The following is a 21,934-nucleotide window of genomic DNA, read 5'->3' as shown; positions in this document are numbered from 1 at the left end:
ACCCCCAGACAGAGCTCTTGGTCAGCAAGCAGAGTGGTTTCTAAAGCCTTTCTGGACGTGTACCACCTTCCTTTCCCCCAGAATGGTGCCTCTAGTCATAGAAGTGTCCCTCATCACAGCGGAGTTTCCCACTCAGGGCAGTCCCCCAGACGCACTCCTCATTAGTCCCCTCAGGAAAGATACAGGACTGGACAAGGGTGTCAGGGGTGGGGCTGGGATGGCCACAGGCAAAGAAAGCATTCCTCCAGCAGGTGTTGGCTGGGGTCACACCTGTATTCATCACGAAGAACACTCCATTCGTGTATTCATATATTCATTCACTCATTCGGTAGGTATTCATTAACCCTTTCTGTGTGCCACATGCTGGGGGTACAGCCAAGACCTGGAGAGAAAAGTGACTCCTTCTCTCACAGAGATCACTTTCTGCAGGTGGAAGGAGGAGGACAGTTAATAAGCAGGTAGACCGTTTACTTGACAGCCACTGTGCAGTGTGGGAACATGTGGGCTGCTGTGGCATGGAGGGAGGTCAGGGAAGGCCTGTCTGAGGAGTTCCAGAACAGACCCTGCAAGGAAGAGAAATGGCCCAAATGTCCAGAATGGAGGTCTGGTGGAGTCACAACACAACCTTACTAGGATGAAAGGCTCAGCTGCTATTCATGGTTTCCATGCCATCTGAAAGGGGAAGTGGATTATGATCCACTTGTAGATTATGATCCCACTTTGTGGAAGTTTGCACAGAGAAAAACAGCCGAATAAGACCTCTCTGTGCATGAGAGATCAGTAGTGATATTTGTTATTTTTTTCTACGTTCAAAAATTTGTCAGTGAATATATAATTTATGACTAGTAAAAAGCAAAGAAAAAGAAAAGAGAAAGAACACTACTTCCGAGTTGAACCTGAGTGAGACCTTGCATCTTGTAAGGACAAGGTGGGAGATTTAGCACGGAGCTCGCATGGGGCATGTTCTTAGAAACAGTGATTTTTCTCATGGTGATGATGTGGGGTTGCCCAGGCATCCTTGGGGATACATTGTGAGCTGGGCCTTAATATGGTAAGTATCCAGGCCCTCCCTGCTTTTCTTTTCAGACTGGAAACACAGTAATTAAAAATTCATATCAGTTGCACATTGAATGTTTTTTTAAGTTTCAGTCTTTTCTTTTTAACGTTATTTACTTTTTTTTTAAGATTTTATTTATTTGAGAGAGAGCATGTGCGAGAGAGCACAAGCAAGGGGAAGAGCAGAGGGAGAGGGAGAAACAGACTGCCTGTTAAGTAGGGAGCCTGACATGGGCCTTGACGTGGGGCTCAATCCCAGGACCCTGGGATCATGACCTGAACCGAAGGCAGACGCTTAACTGACTGAGCCATCCAGGCACCCTAATTTGTTTTTATTAAAAAATAATTGACATGCAATGTTATATTAGTTTCAGGTGTCTAACATGGTCATTAGACAATTCTATACTTTAAGCTATGCTCACCATAAGTATAGTTACCATATGTCACCATGCAATGTTATTACAGTATAGTGACTGTATTTCCCCATGCTCTAGTTTTCATCCCTGAAACAATCTATTTTTTAATTGACGTAACATTGTATTAGTTGCAGGTGTACAACATAAGGATTGAATTTTTTTATACATTGGGAAATGATCACCACAAGTGTAGTTATTAGCATTTTCACTTCGCAGTTACATTTTTTTTCTTGTGATGAGAACTTTTAAGATCAACTCTTAGCAACTTTCAAATGTACTACAATACAGTATTCCTAAGTATAGTCACCACACTGTACATTACCCCCCAGCATTCATTTACTTTATACTTGTAAGTTTGTACCTTTTGACTGTCTTCACTCATTTCGCCCATCTCCCACCTCAGACACCTCTGACACCTCTGACAACTCCCAATCTGTTCTTTGAGTTTGTTTACTTTGAGTGTTTTTTAAAAAATCCACAACGTCGAAAGCATGGAAAAAATCACACAAGATCTGAGCCCTCCAAGATACCGCTGTTAACATTTTGTTGTATATATAACAATTTTTTCTTCTCTATTGTTACCGTTTTTGTTTTGTTTTGTTTTTTTTTTTTTACTATTACTCTTTTTAAAAACCAAAATGAACTACTTTGATAACATAAACAGTTTTCTGTAGGGCAGATTCCACCCCCACAGCTGAACTCCATCGTGGCCACCTGTCCGCGTGTCCCTGGACGGCTCCTGTCCAGATGTAGCAGAGGAGCCGTTTTCTCCCGTCAGGTCCAGGTGATAAAGGGCCAGTGGCTTGGGAGAGAGAGTTTCTGGAAGCCTCTGCCTGTGCCGCTGCCTCTAGTCATCGGTGCCCCCCTCCCTTTCTGATGTTGCCCCTGCCCTGCTGAGAGGAAGGTCACTGCCTGGCCCGGTTCCTGCCCCTTCCCGCCCACACTGGCTGCTGAGCGCCTGCCAAGTGCCTGCCTAATCCGGGAGGGCTTTATAGGCCGCCCCTCGCAGGCTGCTCTTTTGTTTCTGGAATCCAGGCCCCTGGATAGGAGGGGTGGCTTCGTTCACCCCGGCTGCTGCTGGCTGCCTAGGACTTTAAGCCGACTTAGGTCAAAAGTGTTTGGGGAGGAATGCGGATCTTTAGAGCAAAGCCTTTATAATGAAGGCCTTTCCCCCCCTAATTGGGTTACAGAAGGATTCAGCCGGCTCTCAAACTAGACACGGTAGGCGTGCTGGCGGTCCACGTTGTTGTTCATTTGCCAAGGAATCACCCTTCTCAGCACCAGAAGCTGAGGCCGGGAGCCCCTCATTCCATTTGACTTGGGGGTTCTCTGAAGACCTGGGATGGGTAGGTTTCCTTTCCTGCAGAAGCCCTCGGGCCCAGCTGTAAACCCTCGGGTAGAAAGCTTCAGTCCACCCAACAAAGCGTGTTCCTTTAAGAGTCCAAAGAGCTTTTGACAGAAGCAGATAAGCTCAGTTTATCTCAAGTTTGATTGCCTAGCTTGAGGAAGAGGCCACTAAAGCTTGCTGATTGCTATTAAGTGCCAAGTACTTTACAGTTGTGGCAGCGTGACCCCCAATTTTCAGATGAGGGCACCGAGGTTCAGAATTCACATGGCCAAGGTTAATAAATAGTGGAGTTCAGATTCCGTCCCGGAGCTGCCTAACGTAAGTCTGTGCCAAGCCGCTCCCCAGTATGTGGAGAGAGGAGTGTATTTGGTACAGGGAGGTATATTACTGCATTCATTCTTTTTTTTTTTTTTTTTTTTGTGACTGTTTTAGAGTAGTGTGAGGTTCACAGCAGTATCTTTTTTTTTAAATTTTGCTTATTTGACAGAGCAAGAGTGTACAAGCAGGGGGAGCAGCAGAGGGAGAAGGAGAAGCAGGCTCCCCACTGAGCAGGGACCCTCCTGCCACCCATATGGGGCTTGATCCCAGGACCCAGGATCGTGACCTGAGCCAAAGGCAGACGCTTAGCTAACTGAGCCACTCAGGCACCCCTTGGTTCACAGCAACATTGAGCAGAAGGTACAGAGATATATAATGTACCACCATATATATCCATATACCACCCGCTCCCACATTTGCACAGCCTCCCTCATATCCACGTGCCCCACCACACCACAGTGGTACATTGGTTACAATCGATGAACCTCAGTGACACATCATTGTCACTTCAAGGTCTGCATTAGGGTTCAGTCTTGCTGTACATTCTGTGGGTTTTGACAAATGTATAATGACACGTATCCACCATTGTAATATTATACAGAGAACTTTCATTGCCCTGAAAGTCTTCTGTCCCTCACCCACCCAACCCCCCGGCAACCACCACTCTTTTTACCCTCTCCATTGTTTTGCCTTTTTCAGAATGTCCTAGAGTTGGAATCATATAATATGTAGCCTTTTCAGATTGGCTTCTTGCACATAGTAATTTAAGGTTCCTCCTGCCTTTTCCTGACTACTCGTTCTTTTTTCACCCGCACACATAGTTCTTGAGCACCTGCCCCTGTGCCGGGCACACACTGGGCATGGGGTAAATGGTGCAGGCAAAACGGACACGGCCTCCACCCTCAGGAGCAAGAGTCAATACGAAGACACACATAAATAAGTAAATATTTGGCCATGAGGAACAGCTTGCTATGAGAACCAGGGGGACCTGATGTGAAATGATGAGGGGTCAGAGAAAACCTCTCTTAGGAAATGATATTGAAACCAGTATCTGAGCAATGAGCAGAAATGGGGATGGAGAAACGGGGATTAACAGCCATTCTAGCTTTCAGAATCCTGGCCACTTTTGACGCCAGCCTCTTCTGGGAAGCCCTATCTGCTTACTCCTCCTTGACATGTATTGTTGCCCGTTCCAAAGGTCCATAACTTTTTTATTTCTTTTATGCACGAATTCTTCCTTTGAGAATCGGCTCAAGCCAGTGGTTCCTTTTCCCAGAGAAGTATACAGAGGGAAGAACTACAGTGTGTTGCTTTGAGCACTCTTCTCCCAATTAACCCAAGAGAAATGTCCAGAAGCATTAAGTTTGGCTGAGTTGAGCAGAGAGGGAAGTTAGGACTTTGCATATCTTCCTTGTTGTGTTTTGGGACTTTGAACTGCCCTGATGAGGGCCAGGCAGCCTGGGACAAAGGTTAGTTGTCTGATTTCCGGCAGCTGCTGCCTCGGAACACCAAGGATCTGTGATTGTGATTGCTTCTTGTCAACAGCCTCTGAGCCCTCTGTCAAGAAGAAATACCCCAGTAGCCTGCAAGCTTGTGGGGGCTGCTGGAGGGTGGAAAGGGAAGCTGCTTTTGGAGCTATAGCCCCCCACTGGCCGCAGCTACCAGCTGTCTGGCCATAGTATTAGAGGAGCCCAGCTGAGAGGTCTTCATGTATAAGCACCCTGCCTTTGTTGATGCCCTGCTCTAAGCCCTTCAGTGGCTCTCTCTGTTGCCCTTAGGGCAGGCTAGATATCTTAGCAGGACACACAGATAGGACTGTGCCCACCACCCCCACCTGCCCTGTCCAGGGACACCCTACCTGTCTCTGTAGAGTGCTCCAGATTCCCTGGGGGGAACACCTGGGTAACTTTGCAAGTGCTGTCTTTACTGCTGAGCTTCTTTCCTTCCTGCATCTTCAACAGGTCAATTCCTAGACATCCTTCCAAATCTTGCCTGGATACATCTCTCCTTTAAAAAAAAAAAAAAAAAAGATTTTATTTATTTATTCATGAGAGACAGAGAGAGAGGCAGAAACAGAGGGAGAAGCAGGCTCCCTGCAGGGAGCCTGATGCAGAACTCTATCCCAGGACCCAGGGATCACAATCTGAGCCAAAGGCAGATACTCAACCACTGAGCCACGGGCCACCCAGGTGTCCCACATCTCTCCTTGATGTTCCCACTGACCACTCCTCTAGACCAGTGGGGCCGCTACTCACTACCAGGACCAGGATACAGTCCCTCTTTCCATCCCCGTCCTCCCCATCCCTGTTGTCATTTCTTCCACAACTAGTTATTGGGCACCTGACAATGTTCCCTAGTCACCCTAAGGTGCTGACAAAATGGTAAGGAGCCAATCAGACCCAAACCCTGCCCATAAGGACTTTGAGATCCTATGTTGACCACATAAATTCATCAAACACTGGAGATAAATAATACACCGAGAAGTCAAGGCTCTTCTTTAAAGAAGTTAAACTGACGATAAAAGATCTTCTCCATGATTTAAACAACAACAAAAAATCAGGGGAGACTGGCTGGCTCAGTTGTTGCATCTTGTGACTCATGATGTCCAGGCTGTGAGTTCAAGCCCCATATTGGGTGTAGAGGTTACTTAAAATGAAGGGTTGAGAAAGTCTTGTGGTCTCAGATCAGTTGCACTTAAGTAAAGCCTGGGGTCTTGAGACTTTTTCAAACTCAGTTTCTTTCTGTGTAAACAAAAGGGAGAGGCAGTAATTTATTCACCATGGAGTACCTTCCATGAGCAAAGCTCTAGGGTTACCAAGAGAGCCATCCTGGCCTCCACAGGGGAATAAGCCAGAAGAGAAGAGATCCCAGCAGGAAATCTCAGGTCAGCCTTCACTTCCCCAGAGAAGGCCTCACTCTCACTCCCTCTAAGATGCGGTGCTTTCACTGCATGCAGCCTTCCTTTGTAGTGTTGATCACAGTTTGGACTTGTGTAATTGCCTTATTATTTGATTTCTAGCTCTCTTACTGGGCCATAAACTCTGTGAGAATGGGTGATGTGTCCATCTTACTGTTTTTACAACAGCTTTATTGAGATATAATTCATATGCCATAAAATCACTCTTTTAAAGGATACAGTTCAGTTGCCTTTAGTGCATTCAGAGTTGTGCAACCATTAACACTATCTAATTTCAGAATATTTTCATGATCCCAAAGAGAAACCCCGTATCCATTAGCAGTCACCCCCCATTAACCTCCACCCAGCCCTAGCTCCCAGCAACCACTAACGTTATTTTCTGTTTGTGTGGATTTGCCTATACCAGACATTTCATATAAATAGGATCACAATATGTGGACTTTTATGACTGGCTTTTCTTCACATAGCATGTTTGCAAGGATCATGTTCATGTCCTTTCTTTTTTATGGCCAAATAATATTGTGTTGTATGGATATGCTACATTTTGTTTATCCATTGATTCCCTGATGCACGTTTGGGTTGTTTCCGTTTGGAGGCTGTTATTGATGCAGACTAGCTGGGTCCGAGGACCCAGAGGGGGTCCTGCAGGGCCAGCCAAGAGGGTCCTTGGCTTCTCACAGGATAGAAATTAAATGTGAGCCAAGAGGAAGTGAGAGCAGTTTGTTGAAGACAGAGCAGATACAGACAGAGCATCTGGGAGGCTCAGAAAGGAAAGAAGAGTGAGTCTCCTCTTTGCTTGGGGCCTGGGGTTTTTATTGACGATGGTGGTCTGGTGCAGTGTCTTCTCAGGCATCCAGGAACAAAGAGGGGTGTTTAGGTGTCCATAAGTCATTATGCCCTGAGGCCAGGGGTCTTGGTGAGTCATTGGTCTTGAAAAATGTTCATGATGACCCTGCCCCATCACTCCTTAGATGTTATCTGTTGGGCTCAAAGATTCCAAAGAGATCATTAACTCCTCGATCTTTACAAGGAGGACAAATGTTATCTGTACCATAATGCGTCTGTAGGGCAGGAGTGTAGGTCCTAGGAAGGATAGAGACAACAAAAAAGTAGTCTCTCTTGGGGTCTCTTCAGTGTCTCTGTCCTGTGAGGGATAATGCTGCCAGAAACATTCCTATACATGTTTTGTGTGGACATATTGTGGAATTTGTTCACATCCTCACCAACACTTGTTTATTTTCTGATTTTGTTTTTATAATGGTCATTGTAATGGATGTGAGGTGGTATCTCATGGTGGTTTTGATTTGCATTTCCTAGTGATTGAGTGTTGCACATCTTTTCATGTGCTTATTGGCCATTTCTGTGTCATCTTTGCAGAAATATCTAGTCAGTCCTCTGCCCATTTTTAAATTGGGTTGTCTTTTTATTGTTGAGTTGTAAGAGTTCTTTATATATTCTGGATACCGCCTCTTATTGATACATGATTTCCGAACATTTTCTCTCATTCTGTGGGTTGTCTTTTCACTCTCTTGAAGTCTTTTGAAGCATGAAGGTTTTAAGTTTTGAAGTCCTTTGGGACAACTGGGTGGCTCAGGGGTTGGGTGTCTGCCTTCAGCTCAGGACCTGATCCCTGGATCCAGGATTGAGTCCCACATCGGGCTCCCTGCATGGAGCCTGCTTCTCCCTCTGCCTGTGTCTCTGCCTTGCTCTCTCTCTCTCTCTCTCTCTCTGTGACTATCATAAATAAATAAAAATTAAAAAAAATTTTTTTTAAATAAGTTTTGAAGTCCAATTTAGATTTTTTTTTGTTGCTTCGACTTTTGTGTCATATCAAAACCATTGCCTAAGCCATAAAGATTTGTTTTTGTTTTCTTCTAAGAGTCTTATAGTCTTAATCTTACATCTAGGTCTGTGTCTGTCTTATACTAGATTATATCCTCAGTGCCTGGAATAATGTCTGATATACAGAAGGTACTCGATACTTACTGAGTTAAATGAATTGATATCTCTTGAATGAATGAATGAACAGATATCACTTGTCCCAGAACTGTTGCTACCTAAGTAGAGCCCAGGGCTGTGAAAGTAGCATTGTACAGACAAGGGACTCCAGTTTGTTTTACTCTCACCCCCAGTGAACCTACCATGAGGGAGCTCCCACAGTTATTTTTCTGCCAGGTCTTTGTTTCCAGTTTTTCCTCGATTTTGCATCTCTTTAGTTTCTGTACTTGACCGAATGTAGCTATGGCATTTCCTAAATAAACCATGTTGGGCCTACTTTGGTTCAATTGCAAATAGATTAGATATATCTAATCTATAAATCTTTCCGTTCATAAAAATCTTGGTTGGTTTGATATTTCTCTTGTTGGCTTTTCTTGTGTTAGAGAAATAAATTGGGATAACGTGGCAGTACACAAATTACAAAGTGAAAGTTGCTTCCTGGTGGAGAAGTATGTTTGGAATTTACTTTTAGGAAAAAAGTGTACATGTAAGCAGAGAGCGGAAAGGTAAAATGAAAACCAAGGAATCTGGATGAAGGTTATTTTAGGAATTCTTTGTACTATTATTTTAACAGCTTTTTGTACCTTAAATATTTTTTAAAAATCATCTCTCACAGTCTCACCTACAGAGAAAATTAAGCCGGGGACCCTGAGAGGTGCCTGTGTGCTGGTGTTTACATTCATCTTTCATTTAATCCTCAACCGTTGAGGAAGTGACAAAAGTCAAGGCAGGTGACCAGGCTGGCACAACTTGGTTGATAGTACAACCAGAATTTGGACGCTGGTCTCTGACCTCCAGTCCTGTGCTCCTGTGCATGCTAATCTTTTCCCCAGGGAATGACTGGCGTTGTTGGCACCTGTTACCTCCTTCACCTGCCTCTGCCATCCTATCCTTGACACTTCATAAACCTGTGCTCATTGAGGGCAGATGGGAGATGGTCCGGGAGTTTCTGGAATGGGGGCGCGGGACTACCATCCTGGGACTGGAAGGAAAACAAACAGGGTGTGGAGGGAATCTCTGCCCTTTAACCAGCCAGCAGATAGGCCCCCCTGTGTCTTGCTTTCCTGGGGCATCTGAGGCTCTCGAGGGGCAGCCCTGACCCCCTCCTTCTGTCCTGCCTGTCCTCCAGGAGCTGAAGCTGCCCGCCTTCCGAGCCCACTCCCCACTCTTGAAGAGCCGCCGGTTCTTTGTCGACATCTTGACCCTGCTGAGCAGCCACTGCCAGCTGTGCCCCGCAGCCCGGCACCTGGCCGTCTACCTGCTGGACCATTTCCTCGACCGCTATAACATCACCACCTCCAAGCAGCTGTACGCCGTGGCGGTCTCCTGCCTCCTGCTCGCAAGTATGTGCACTCACTGCTTCCTGCCGCCCCCCTCCTTGGAGCCTCGGTGCTCCCGAGTCATTTTACATTTCTGAGGTCTTTGCACGTCTTCTGTGTCCATCCTTTGCTGAGTGCGAACTATAGTGGTAATAATCAACATTTTCTTTAGCATTGGTTATGTACCAGGCTAAGTGATGAGGATTTTAGCCACTTGGTCTTAATGAATCCACACCGTGACCCCTAGAAGATGGACACTTGATGGTACCCCCGTTTTACCGAGGCACAGAGAGATTAAGAAGCTTGCCTTGGGTTATCTAGCTTAGTAGATAGCAGGTAAAATTTGAACCCAGAACTGCGAGAGCCAGAACCTGTGCTCTTTTGGTCCGTGTTACCTGCTTCCTTACATGAGGCCTCTGAACGTGCTAGAAGGGGAATCTCTGTTCTTCGGGGTATTTGGAAATGTGACTGCTTGATTGGGGCCAAGCAGGGCCCACTGTGTTGTCACCAGGCCTGGACACTGGCCTCCTAGGGTTTGCATCTTCCAGCGAGGCCTCACAAAACACACAACATACCTTTGACAGTCCGTCTACCTGCCTTGGTAGAGACTACCACATGACTAGGCTGCTCAGGGGATGTGCTTAAAACACGGTTCTGTCCTGTCATCCTACCATCCTGCCACTTAGTATCTGCCCCCTGGTTTACCAGCAGTCTGAGGGTAGGGATCAGCTGTCAAGGTCTTGTCTCTCTGACCTGGTGCATCTCTAGCCAAGCCCCCTGCTGTCACAGAACTTTGCATGCACTGTCTCTTCTGCCTGGAGAACTTCCCTACCCCACCCCACCACACCTGTCTGGTCCTAGTTAAATGTCACTTAGGCCCTGCATCCCTGAGAAAGCCTTTCCCCATTGCCCTAGGCAGGTGAGGTCTCCCTGATAACACATTTCCATGGCATCCTGTATTTTAATTAACATCCATCTCCGGGGCAGCCCCAGTGGCGCAGTGGTTTAGCACCGCCTGCAGCCTGGGGTGTGATCCTGGAGACCTGGCATCGAGTCCCACGTCGGGCTTCCTGCATGGAGCCTGCTTCTCCCTCTGCCTGTGTCTCTGCCTCTCTCTCTCTCTCTCCCTGTGTCGCTCATGAATAAATAAATAAAATCTTAAAAAAAAAAAAACCATCCATCTCCCCTACTAAACAGTGAGTTTCAGGGAAAGTAGGGAACCTAGTACATAATAAGACCTCAGAAAAAATATTGGTGGAATAAAGGAATGAATGAAGCTAGGGCCCCGCACTTCTCCAAGGCACCTTGATGCAGAGGGGCAGTATGCCCCAAAGTGGCTAGCTGTAGTCATGACATTTCCTTTCCTCTTTCTTTCTCCTTAAAATTCAGCCAGATTTGATATTCCCCTCCACAGTAAGTTGCTGTCCTGTTTTATTATATTGGCTCCTCCCCAGTCCTTGAGTCTCACAGGTGCTGCGAGGAGATGGTACCCACTTTCTCCTATGGCTTTGTCTGCTCTTGGCACGCTGCCATGAACCCCTATGGGCACGATCACCTAGTTCTAGGAGCATGGCTTTTGAGTTTTAAACATTCTGTATTGTTTTCCACCGTGGCACCATCCACCTGCTGTGATGTGTAATCCCTTTCACTGCTTAGAGTTTACAGCCGCCCAGTTTGTCATTTGCTCTACATTGGGCCAGCTGGATTTCCTGTGTTCTACAGAGAAAGCAGTCTTGCTGGGCGGGAATCCAGCCTGCCTAGTACTTCAAAGTCCCAAATCAACACGCAGCTCTCTTCCGTCTTAGGCTCACAAGACATCCCCATCAGCTTCAGCCGAGGGCAGAATGGGCATCGCGTTTCAGGCGGCCCAGGAGAAGTCTGCACCGTGGCCTTTGGCCTGCTGCTGTCTGTGATCTATGGGCTGCATCAAAGCCCCATGGGGGCAGGGGACTTAGATTTCCATGGGGCCATGGAGGCTGTCCCCCAGCATCTGTCTGGGGAGCCGGGACGTGAGGCGCACACTGGAGACGCCTTTGTGCAGCTGCCGCCATGGCAGAGGGAAGGGGGCCTTGCAGACGGGGCGGCAGACGCCCTCACCCACATGTCTGAGGGCAGCAGCCAGCCTGGGGCGGCAGGAACGGATTTTTCAGGACACCTGCCATATGCTCAGAGGCCTCAGGAAAGAAAAGTTTCCATGACAGCCTGAAATCCTATTGAATGCTCCTTCCCCTCTCCCCAAGCTGACTGTAAGCCACAAGGGGGGGTCACCTTGCTTCAGAAAGCTTTGAGTTCTGCTAATTCAGTACCAAATAATTCCTCAATAAGAAGAGCTACAGTTCTTGCCCCCACCTGTCAGGTCTTCAGGCTTTAGAGCTTCCTCCAGATAAAGGCCTTTGCACAGATGCAACCTTGTACCTATGTACAGCCCCTCTGCCCCTTCAAAATAAGGGTCAGTCAAGGGGTCTGTGTATAGGCCAATGGAAACGGGGGGTAAAGCAAGAACTTATAGGTTGTTCCGTGGTGGACAAGTGGCAAAGCCACCCCTTGGTCTTCCAATGACTGAGTTAACTGTCTGCATTTCCTACACAGGATGGCATCCTACTCTAAATATAGTCAAGATATAAATATACTGTAAGAATAGGAGAGCCACTCTCTCTACCCTCTGCTCCATCTTCTACAGCTTCCCTCCCCCTCTGTCTTTTTGCAGTTGTAGTAGTTGCTTAATTAAAAGGATAATTTGGCAGGATGGAGACCTTACAACTCCCAGGTGAGTTGGCTTTGACAGTGTGCCATGCCTGTCATCCCTGCAGCAATAGTTTTGTTACTTACTGGTCCCTCTCCGTGCACCCAGCCCTGTGCCAGGCACTTAACACTCATGTCATGTGGAATCCTCTCAACCAGCTTATGTGCTTGAGCTGTCATCTGCCCATCCTGTAGAGTCAAAGAGGCTGAGTAACTTGCCGAGGGTCACACAGCTCAGAGTTTTGTTTATTTTTAATTGCAGTAAAATTCCTATCACAACATGAAATTTACCATTGTAACCAATGTAAAGCGTACAGTTTCAGGGCATGTAGTACATTCACACTGGTGTACAACCATCCCCTCTCTAGTTCCAGAACATTTTCATCACCTTAAAGGTACCCTTGTATCCATTAAGTGGCCACTTCCCATTCCTTCCCACTCCCAGCCCTGGCAACCACTAATCTATATGGATTTGCCTATTCTGGATATTTCATATGAAAGAGTCACATAATAGTGAGCTTTTGTGTCTGGCTTCTTTTACTTAACATTTTCAAAGCTTATCCAAGTTGTAGCACACGTGAGTACTCCATTCCTTGTCAAGGCCGAATGACGTCCTGTTGTATGGATATACCACAATTTGTTTAGCCTTTGTCTTTTGATGGACATTTGGGTTGTTTCTGCCATTTGGCTATTATGATCAGTGGTGCTATGAACATTCACCACCAGCTTTGTTTGGACACCTGTTTCCAGTTCTCTTAGGTATAAACCTGACAGTGGAATTGCTGATTAGAATTGGCTCTTCAGTGCAGCCCAGGTGGCTCAGTGGTTTAGCGCTGCCTTCAGCTCAGGGCATGATCCTGGAGGCCAGGGATCGAGTCCCATGTTGGGCTCCCTGCATGGAGCCTGCTTCTCCCTCTGCCTGTGTCTCTCATGAATAAATAAATAAAATTTAAAAAAAAAATTGGCTCTTCAACATTGAACTTTTTTAAGGAAACTCAAGAGTTTTGCTGTTGCCTGGCTGTTGCTGCTCAGAGATGACTGGGTGTTGACTCCTTGGCCCCAGGACAAGGAGCAGCCTGAGGCAGGAGGAAGGGTGGGAGGGGCGCCTGGGTGACTCTGTCGGTTAAGCCACTGACTCTTGGTTTCAGCTCCGATCATGATCTCAGGGTCCTGGGATCAAGCCCTGCCATGGCACTGTACTGATTGCAGAGCCTGCTTAAGATCCTCTCTCTCAAAAAAAAAAAAAAAAAAAAAAAAAGATCCTCTCTCTCTCTTCCTGTTCCTCTCCCCCTCCACACTCATCTGTGTGCTTTCTCTCTCTAAAAAAATCTTTTTTTAAAGGAGAGAGTGTGGGAAAGAAAACCAGAAAGGCCAGAGGCATGACCAGGATGGTCTTTTTGCTAGGGCAGCATGGCCTTAAATGCAAGACATTGTTATTATGATAAAAAAAAAAAAGTATGAAATACATTTTTATTGTTAAAAAATCCAAATGAGGGGCACCTGGGTGGCACAGTGGTTGAGGGTCTACCTTTGGCTCAGGCCGTGATCCCAGGGTCCTGGTATTGAGTCCCACATCAGGCTCCCTGTAGAGAGAGCCTCTGCCTATGTCTCTGCCTCTCCTGCTGTGTCTCTCATGAAGAAATAAATAAAATCTAAAAAAAAAAAAAAATCCACATGAGTAGCACTTATATAAAAAAAAAATTGGGGATCCCTGGGTGGCGCAGTGGTTTGGCGCTTGCCTTTGGCCCAGGGCGCGATCCTGGAGACCCGGGATCGAATCCCACGTCAGGCTCCCGGTGCATGGAGCCTGCTTCTCCCTCTGCCTATGTCTCTGCCTCTCTCTCTCTCTCTCTGTGACTATCATAAATAAATAAAAATTAAAAAAAAAAAAAATTAAAAAAAAAATTTATTTCCCCCAAACCTGTGGTCCTTTTGCCACAGTTTGATCTGTATACTTCCAGACCCAGGCTTATTTATGTGTTTTCATAATTGGGAAAATAAATCTATTTTCATTTATGAGGAGGAAAAATGAATCCTATATTATACCCATATGAACTGCCCAGTAAACAAAATTGTAAGATTCTCCCCTTCCCCCTGCCTTTTTTATTTTCTCTCCCTCTCTCTTTATGGAGATATATATAGATGATATATAGATATAGATAGATATAGATATAGGTACAGATAGATATAGATATAGATAACCCCAGCTCCATCATACTTTCTCTTCTGGACTATAAGCCCTATCCTGTCCCTCACTGATTGCTTCTGGTACATGAAAGGCAGGAAAAGCTAAGGGTGACAAGTCTGTTTCTTGGGCGTAAAGTCCTGACTTTCAGGTTTTTGTAGGTGAGGCTGAGTCCTCTGCTAGCCTTCATCTCAGCTCTCCACCTCCTCCCCAGGAGAGGGGAGCATCAAGCAGGGGGTGGTCACATGGCCTTTCTGCAAGGCACTGGCCCTCTAGCAGGCCAGGATCCTTTAGCCCAGAGTGAATCTGTCATGCTCTGCTGCATGTACTTGGAGAAAGGCTCATCTTCCTACTGTATATTTTTATTTTTATTTATTTCTTTCTTCTTCTTCTTCTTCTTCTTTTTTTTTTGCTTATTTCTTTTTTAAAGATTTTACTATTAGAGACAGAGAGAGCATGCATACAGGAGTGAGGGAGGAGCTAGGGGAAGAGCAGAGGGAAAACTAATCTCCAACAGACTCCACACACTGAACGCAGGACTCAACGTGGGGGCTCAATCCCACGACCCCAAGATCACGACCCAAGCTGAAACCAACAGTTGGACACTTAACCTTCTGAGCCACCCAGGTGCCCCCCTCCCGTAGATTTTTAAAACTAGAAATGGTATACTCACTTGGACAGTGAGATTCAGAAGATAAAGGAGAAAATCCGCTACCCATCCCATGTGTCAAAGATAGCTTCTGGTAGTAGTTTCTTATATCTTTTTCCCAAATTGACCTGTATTTTCTAGAAATGTTCTGTGCATATAGAGACATAGAGTTAATCCTCATAATTCAAGGATTCTGTACTTGTAAATTGACCTATTCACTAAAATGTATCTGTAACCTCAAAATCAGCACCCACCGAACTTGGGCAGTCATTCACGGACTCTGCAGAGTCACTCCCTGTGCATTTCCCGGCTGAGGTGGAACAAGGCAATGCTGTGCCTTCTTGTTTTCAGAAGAAAACAAAGGTCCTTAAAAAGGGTCGTGCTTAAAAACAAGGGTTCTTTGCTTAGTCTCTTTAGTGCCACATTTTCTCATTTTTCTGCTTTTGGCGGTTTACTGTTTAAAATGGCCCTCAAGGGGTGCCTGGGTGGCTCGGTCAGTTGAGCATCCAAGTGTTGTTTTCAGCTGAAGTCATGATCTCAGGGTCCTCAGATCGAGCCCCCACCTGCTCCGCATCTCTCCTCCTTGCTCGTCCTCTGCCCTCCCCACGCAGGTGCACTTATGTGCTCTCCCTCTCTCCCCACCCCCCCAAATAAATATATCTTTTTAAAAAGTAAATGAAACAGTTCTCATACTGAATTACTGTCTCACGTTCCTGAGCACAAGGCTGTGATGTGCCATAGAAAGAAAATACGTGTGCTGGATGAGGTTTATTCAGGCATGAGTTATCACGCTCCTGGCTGGGAGTTTGGTGATAATGAATTGACAGTATGTTGAACAGAAAATCACAGGTTTTGTATTGACCGATTAAGGAAAATGTGACCAGAGGCTCACAGGAACCTAACCCTGTACTTCCCCCCCTAGAAGTATGGTTCTATGTCTACTTGTTCAGTGTCCCCAGTGACTTTATAGAACATAGCTTCTGCAGAATGACCAGAATCAACTGTGTATTTACATAGGTGGGTTCATACCAAAAGTGCTTTCTTCATAGTACGCCAGGGACCATCTTTCCCGTCCATCTTCAGGAGTTTACCTTACTCTGTATTGATGGTAGAGTTCACCATATCATAAACACTGCCGTCTGTTTGACGACTCCTCAATCAGTGGGCATCTAGATTGCCATCGGGTTTTTTTCATTACTGTAAATAATATGACAACAACTATCCTTTTTGCACACGTAAGTATGTCTGTGAGAAAAATGCCCAGAGGTGGAGTTGCTTTGGTCAAAGGTGTGTGCATTTAAGATTTTGAGAGGTAGCAGTAAATTGCTTTGCAGAGGCTTTAACCAACAGGTGAGCTCCCTTTTTTCTTCCTTTCTTTCTTTCTTTCCTTTCTTTCTCTATCTATCTATCTATCTATCTATCTATCTATCTATCTATCTATTTGACACAGAGAACACGTACAAGCAGGGGGAGCAGCAGAGTAGAGGGAGAAGCAGACTTCCCACTGAGCAGGAAGCCTGACTGGGGACTCGATCCCAGAACCTGGGGATCATGACCTGAACCAAAGGCAGATTCTTAACGGACTGAGCCACTCAGGGACCCTGAGATCCCTTTTTTCTTAAATTCAACTTAATTTGTGGGAGCCTTTGGCACCACACTTCTCTATCTAAATAAACTATCAGAAGAGGAGCAGTGTGCCTCCCCCATGTTGGCCCCTCACAGGTGTCTACTTGTGGCTGTTCTTCTGTGCTCCCAGCAGGGAGTGTATTTGCATCCCGCCTTTCTGCCTTGTTCCGTCCAGGATGCTCAGATGAGAAACTAATTCCCCAGACCAATTGCTTTTAAGACTCCATAAGCCAGAAAAATCAATAGCCTCATCTCTTTTCAAAGGTACCAATTGAAGTCATTGCCTGTCTGGTACTTATGCTCTGGGGCTCAGGAAATTCTAAGAGAGGCCTGTCTCCCAGTAAAACACCTTCACTCCCCCTCAGTCGCCCCTGCATCCCTTCCCTTCCCTCCCCCTGCTTTGACTACTTAGCAACTGCTGCTTCTGAAGAGCAGCTTCCTTGACAGCCGGGAGGGTAGGATGAGGTCTCTCTGTTGGAGATTTGGAAACTTGAAAGCATTGAAAGCAGTCTTAATCCCCCCTCCCCCAGACCTGGATGGAGGAAGGCCTAGGGAAGTTAAGCACACTAGCTCTCCCCAAAACTGGGAGTGCTTGAAATGCCTCTAGGGCACTAATTATAGCCAGCAGATGCAAAGGGGGCCATTTTTCCAGGTGGCCTTTTTAGGGGTGTTACTTTGGACAAAGCGTGAGATTTATTGATTTTATTTACAGGATTATACCCAAATCTGCAAGGAAAGAAATATGCAGCCCCCATGCAGGAGGTAATTCGTGCAAGGTGGCTAGGGGGGAGCACTACCATTTCCTCCCTGCCACAGTCTCACATTTCAGAAATTGGCATGGGTCTTCCATTTGATGTGTGCACTTAATATGACAGTCATTGATTATTTCCTCCAGAAAGCTGCTGCAGCATCGATGGTGCATCTTCTAATCAGTGACATTTTGGTGGTGGCCACGCAACACAGCCTGGGGTGGACTGGAAAAAGTGGTCTGTTCTGTCACATGAGGGCCACACCAAGTACATCCGGGCTTGGGGCTCTGATGTTGCAGTGCAGTGAGTGAGGAAGGACTTGGTGATTTTCCATTTCCTTTTCCCATCTCTGCAGACTGGCAGGCTTAGAGCTATTTTCAGGGAAAGGATTTTGTGTGACCCGTCAGTCAGGAAGCTGGCTGGGCCGGAAACTCAGAAATGTAGTTTGCTTTAGCAACTGTAGTGCTCAGGCCTACTCGTCCAGGGCCTGGAGTTCTGGGATCCAAGTGGGGGTTTTCTTGTTTTTTGGGGTTTTTTGTTTTGTTTTGTTTTGTGGCTGGTGAGAATAAGGGAGGAATCTTAAAATGCATGGGTTAATTGAAGATGCAATTAACCTTGACCCCATATGGGTGAGTCACTCAAAAGACCTTGATTTGACCTCTGCTGTATACCAGAAGCTATATACCTGGGGAGGCGGTAGCAAACAGAAAGAATATCTACAGGCCTTGCCACTGAAGATAAATCATTTCACCCACATGTACTTACTATGCACTGAGCCTGGGAGACAGCGGGGCACGAAATGGATCAAGTCCCCGTCCTCATGTTGCTTATGATCTGGAGGCATGTTCTAAAGAAGGAGCCTCCCAGCCAGGGATCGCCAGCAGGTGTCTGGGCACATGCCAAGCACAGGCTAGTGGCTTCTATGAAAATCTCAGTGTCTTGACTTTCAGGAGAATAGCCTGACCACTTCTTCATGGGATAATGACCAAGACATTGACGTCAGGCACCCTGTCTGGTCTTCACACTTATCTGCAGCTTGTGCTGGGAGCTAGGCCTTCATCTTTCTTTTCTTTTCATTTATTTTAACCTTGAACCCTCTCTCTAGTGAATCCTTGTGTCTTACCGACCGAACCTTGTCCCCTGTTATGTCCAGGATTGCCTTATACACATTCTCTTGTTAATGCTAAAGTGGAGGAGGGAAGAGCTGTCGAGTTTTTATTCATCCAGGGCCCCTTCCCCTGAGGGAGAGCCATCGCAGAGTTTTCCAGATTATACGTCTTCCTTGCCTCACCTCAGAGGCCCCGGATCTCAGTAGTGGAGGGAGTTTGCTCCCCTGGTCACAGCAGCCTCCCCTTCACTGGGCACCCGCCACCTAGTCAGTGAGAGTTGTAGTACTACCAGCAGGGCAGCTTTGGTTGCTTTTAAAACTTTCAGATCCAGAGAGGAAATAAGCCAGCCCATTATACCCCAAGTGGTGAGATTAGAGATGATTTTTAGGTTAGGTGTCTTTGCCTGGATTTTCGAGATTGTCTTGAAGGAGTATCTGTTGCCTCTCCCTGCCTCCTGAGTCTTTGTTTTAATTACAAGCATTTCAATGTCTAGACAGGAAAAGTGTCGTCTTTGTCACTGACGTGTTAGGGTTCCTGGAACTCTTCTAGGGCACTCTGATTTGTGAGTACTTGTAAAGCAGATTCTCACTGGGATAGTCTTGGACTAGGACAGACACACATGTTCTGGATCCTTCTTTGGTAGTTACTCTGCCAATTCTGGCTTCTAGGTTCCCATCAGTGGCATCTTTTAAGAATTTTAAACTGTTTTTCTTCAGTGGGAGAATGATATTAGTTCCTTGTAAAAAATCAGAAAATAGAGAAAGGAATAAAGGAATAAAATAAGGGGGGCCTGGCTGGCTAAGTCAGTAGAGCATACAACTCTTAATCGCAGAGTCATGAGTTTGAGCCCTGCATTGGACGTGGAGCCAACTTAATTTAAAAAAAAAAGAAAGAAAGAAAAAGAAAAAAAAAGAATAAAATAAAAATTACTTGCAAACTTACTACATTTCTTTTTCTGTAATCAAAATTTGGGGTGGAGGGCAGACCTTGCCTGACCCCAGTGATCACGGAATGGCTAATAGGTTGTTGATATGCCAGGCAGTCTTCTGAGCTCTTTGCATGGATTAAATTCATTTGATCCTCAGAACAATCCTATAAAATAGGCAGTATTATTTTCTCCACTTGATAGAGGAAAAAGCTGAGGCCCAGTAAGGTGGGTGACTTACCCAAGGGAGTGTGAATGGGGATCCAGGTAGCCGTGTCCCTGAGTCCTTGCTCTCAGCCACCACACCACAGTGGCCTTTGTCCTACAGCTGGATCTCTTCCTTCGTTGGCCACACCAGGGAAGACAGACAAGCAGATGGCGAGGTTGCTAGGAAGACTCCCAGCTCTCTCTTCGGAGCCTGCAGACCACACGTTAGCTGACCTGGTTGAACACCTCAGTCTTCAGGACCAAGTTACAGATTTGGAAGACGCTCCCCTTCTAACCTTGAAAGAAGTGGCCACCTCCTCCTTTTCCCTGCTCCAGCAGAGGTGCCAGGACCCCTGATGTCCACACCTATAGCACTGCCATCCAGAAGGATTCATTCTCTGCTCTTGCTGCAGCTGCGGCCCCATCAGGCCTGGTCCAGAGCAGCCCCTGGCAAGCTGGGATGAGCATTCTACAAAGCAGTGACCTCTGTCATCAGAGAGGACTCCATTCCTCCGCATGAAGTACTTGCTCAGCCCTGGCCCCAGATGCCCACCGTGTACCTGAAAGGGCCCCCCACCCCGCAGCCCCTGCTTTTAGATAGGCAATGAAATTATTCATGAAGCAGAGCACAAAGGAGTCCAGGATTTCCAGGGGCCACCGCGTGAAGTCATTGTACCAGTTGCTCCATTCTGAGACAGGGAAGTCCTGTGTCAGAAGCCAGAAGGGAAGCCAATATGTGACTCGGCTGGCCAAATGCCACCTCTGACCTGGGAGGCATTTTTACAATTTCCTCCTGAAGAAAACAACCACCCACAACCTCACCTCTTGTCTGTTTCCAAAGTTGGACTTAGGAATTGACTCAGCCTGTCAGAAATGTGCTTTTATTCATTTATTATTCACTCATTTATTGATTCATTCTTCCCTACTCTGTGTCAGACTAGAGGTGCAGCCATGCGTGGAGCAACCTGCTTTTAAGAGAGGAAGGAGGGGCGCCTGGGTGGCTCAGTCAGTTTAATCACTGCCTTCAGCTTGGGTTATGATCCCAAGGTCCTGGGATCGAGCCCCCTCATCCGGCTCGCTGATCAGCAGGGAGTCTGCTTCTCCCTCTCCCTCTGCCGCTCCCCCTGCTTGTGCTCTCTCTCTCTCTCTCCCTCTCTCTCTCTCAAATAAATAAGGTCTAAAAAAGCGGGGGGAGGGGGAGCTAGGCCCTGGGAGGAGGGACACACTGTAAGGCAACCTGTGGAGGGGGACTCTGTTTGTGCTCCACCATTTCCAAGGCTCAGTGCATAGGAGGTATATCTGCAGAATGAGTCCTCTTCAGGGACAGGGACTGTCGACACTGCTTCCACTCAGGCCGTCTCTTTGGGGCTGTAAGACACCCACCCCGTAAAGACCTTTCTTTGTGTCCTGAGGAAAGATGGGACCCAGCCAGGGAAGGTCCCAGGTCCACCTTCATGCCAGGTCTCCCCAGTTGGCCCCTAAGATCAGAGGGTTTTTCTCTGGGACATTTTCTAACCTCTAGATCCCTGCAGCACGTTAAGGGCAGAGTGGGGGCCACGCCCTGCTGCCTCACCCCCTGTGGCCTTCACAGCTTCTGCCCTCCCTGGAAGAGCACCAATGCCCTGCCTTTAGCTGAAGGCTTCTCGTGCTCTCTCCCTAGCTTTCTGTGTCCCCCATATCAGATCCTATCCAGAAACTAACCTGTCGTCCCCGTGACTACAATTGCACAGTTGGCCCCAAATCGACAGAATTTCACAAAGAAGAGCAAGGTCCAATGTTGGCAGAGCACTGGGCACCATTCCAGAATGCTGAGTTCTCACGCTACCTTTGCCACAGTCCCACCTCTGTTGTCGCCATCACAGGGGCCAAGATTCTGAGACCTGCCCAGCCCACTGCCAGCAAGTGGCTGCGCCTCTGTAGGACCCCAGGGGAGTCCTCATCAGAGTGCCCTCTGCCCTCCGTGCTGCATTGCCAAGTACAACAGCCTTGGAGAGGGTGCTGTCTTCAGAGTAGTGTCCTGGCTTCTCTGTCACATTGCTCAGTCTGTCTCCCATGGCTCCTCAGAAAGACACTGCGTGCTGGACAGATGAACAGTGTCCCCTAGGGAGACCAGTGGGAAGCCCCCGTCTGGCCTCCAGTAACTACAGAACGCCAAAGAATTTTTTTAACTTTTTTTTTTTAAGATTTTATTTCTTTTTTTTTTTTTTTAATTTAATTTTTTTTTTTTTTAATTTTTATTGATTTATGATAGTCACAGAGAGAGAAAGAGAGAGGCAGAGACACATGCAGACGGAGAAGCAGGCTCCATGCACCGGGAGCCCGACGTGGGATTCGATCCCGGGTCTCCAGGATCGAGCCCTGGGCCAAAGG

The 21,934-nt window shown here is 46.7% G+C and overlaps 1 protein-coding gene and 1 long non-coding RNA gene across 2 annotated transcripts in view; one reads left to right on the top strand and one right to left on the bottom strand.

Moving 5' to 3' along the window:
• CCNJL (cyclin J like) overlaps positions 1-21,934 on the top strand; it is a 55,385-nt gene that overhangs the window by 17,824 nt on the left and 15,627 nt on the right. Inside the window, exon 3 of the mRNA XM_041749091.1 lies at positions 9,183-9,396. Coding sequence (XP_041605025.1) covers positions 9,183-9,396 — 214 coding nt within the window. The remainder of the gene's footprint in view (positions 1-9,182; positions 9,397-21,934) is intronic.
• LOC121487406 lies at positions 4,078-5,430 on the bottom strand. The gene is made up of 3 exons (XR_005986837.1): positions 5,394-5,430; positions 4,997-5,145; positions 4,078-4,695 (listed from the first exon to the last, which is right to left on the bottom strand). It is a non-coding gene; the product is annotated as an uncharacterized LOC121487406 (long non-coding RNA).

Source organism: Vulpes lagopus, chromosome 3 (genome assembly GCF_018345385.1).
Source record: "Vulpes lagopus strain Blue_001 chromosome 3, ASM1834538v1, whole genome shotgun sequence".
Lineage (NCBI taxonomy): Eukaryota > Metazoa > Chordata > Mammalia > Carnivora > Canidae > Vulpes > Vulpes lagopus.
This window is presented reverse-complemented; position numbering and strand designations above follow the sequence as displayed.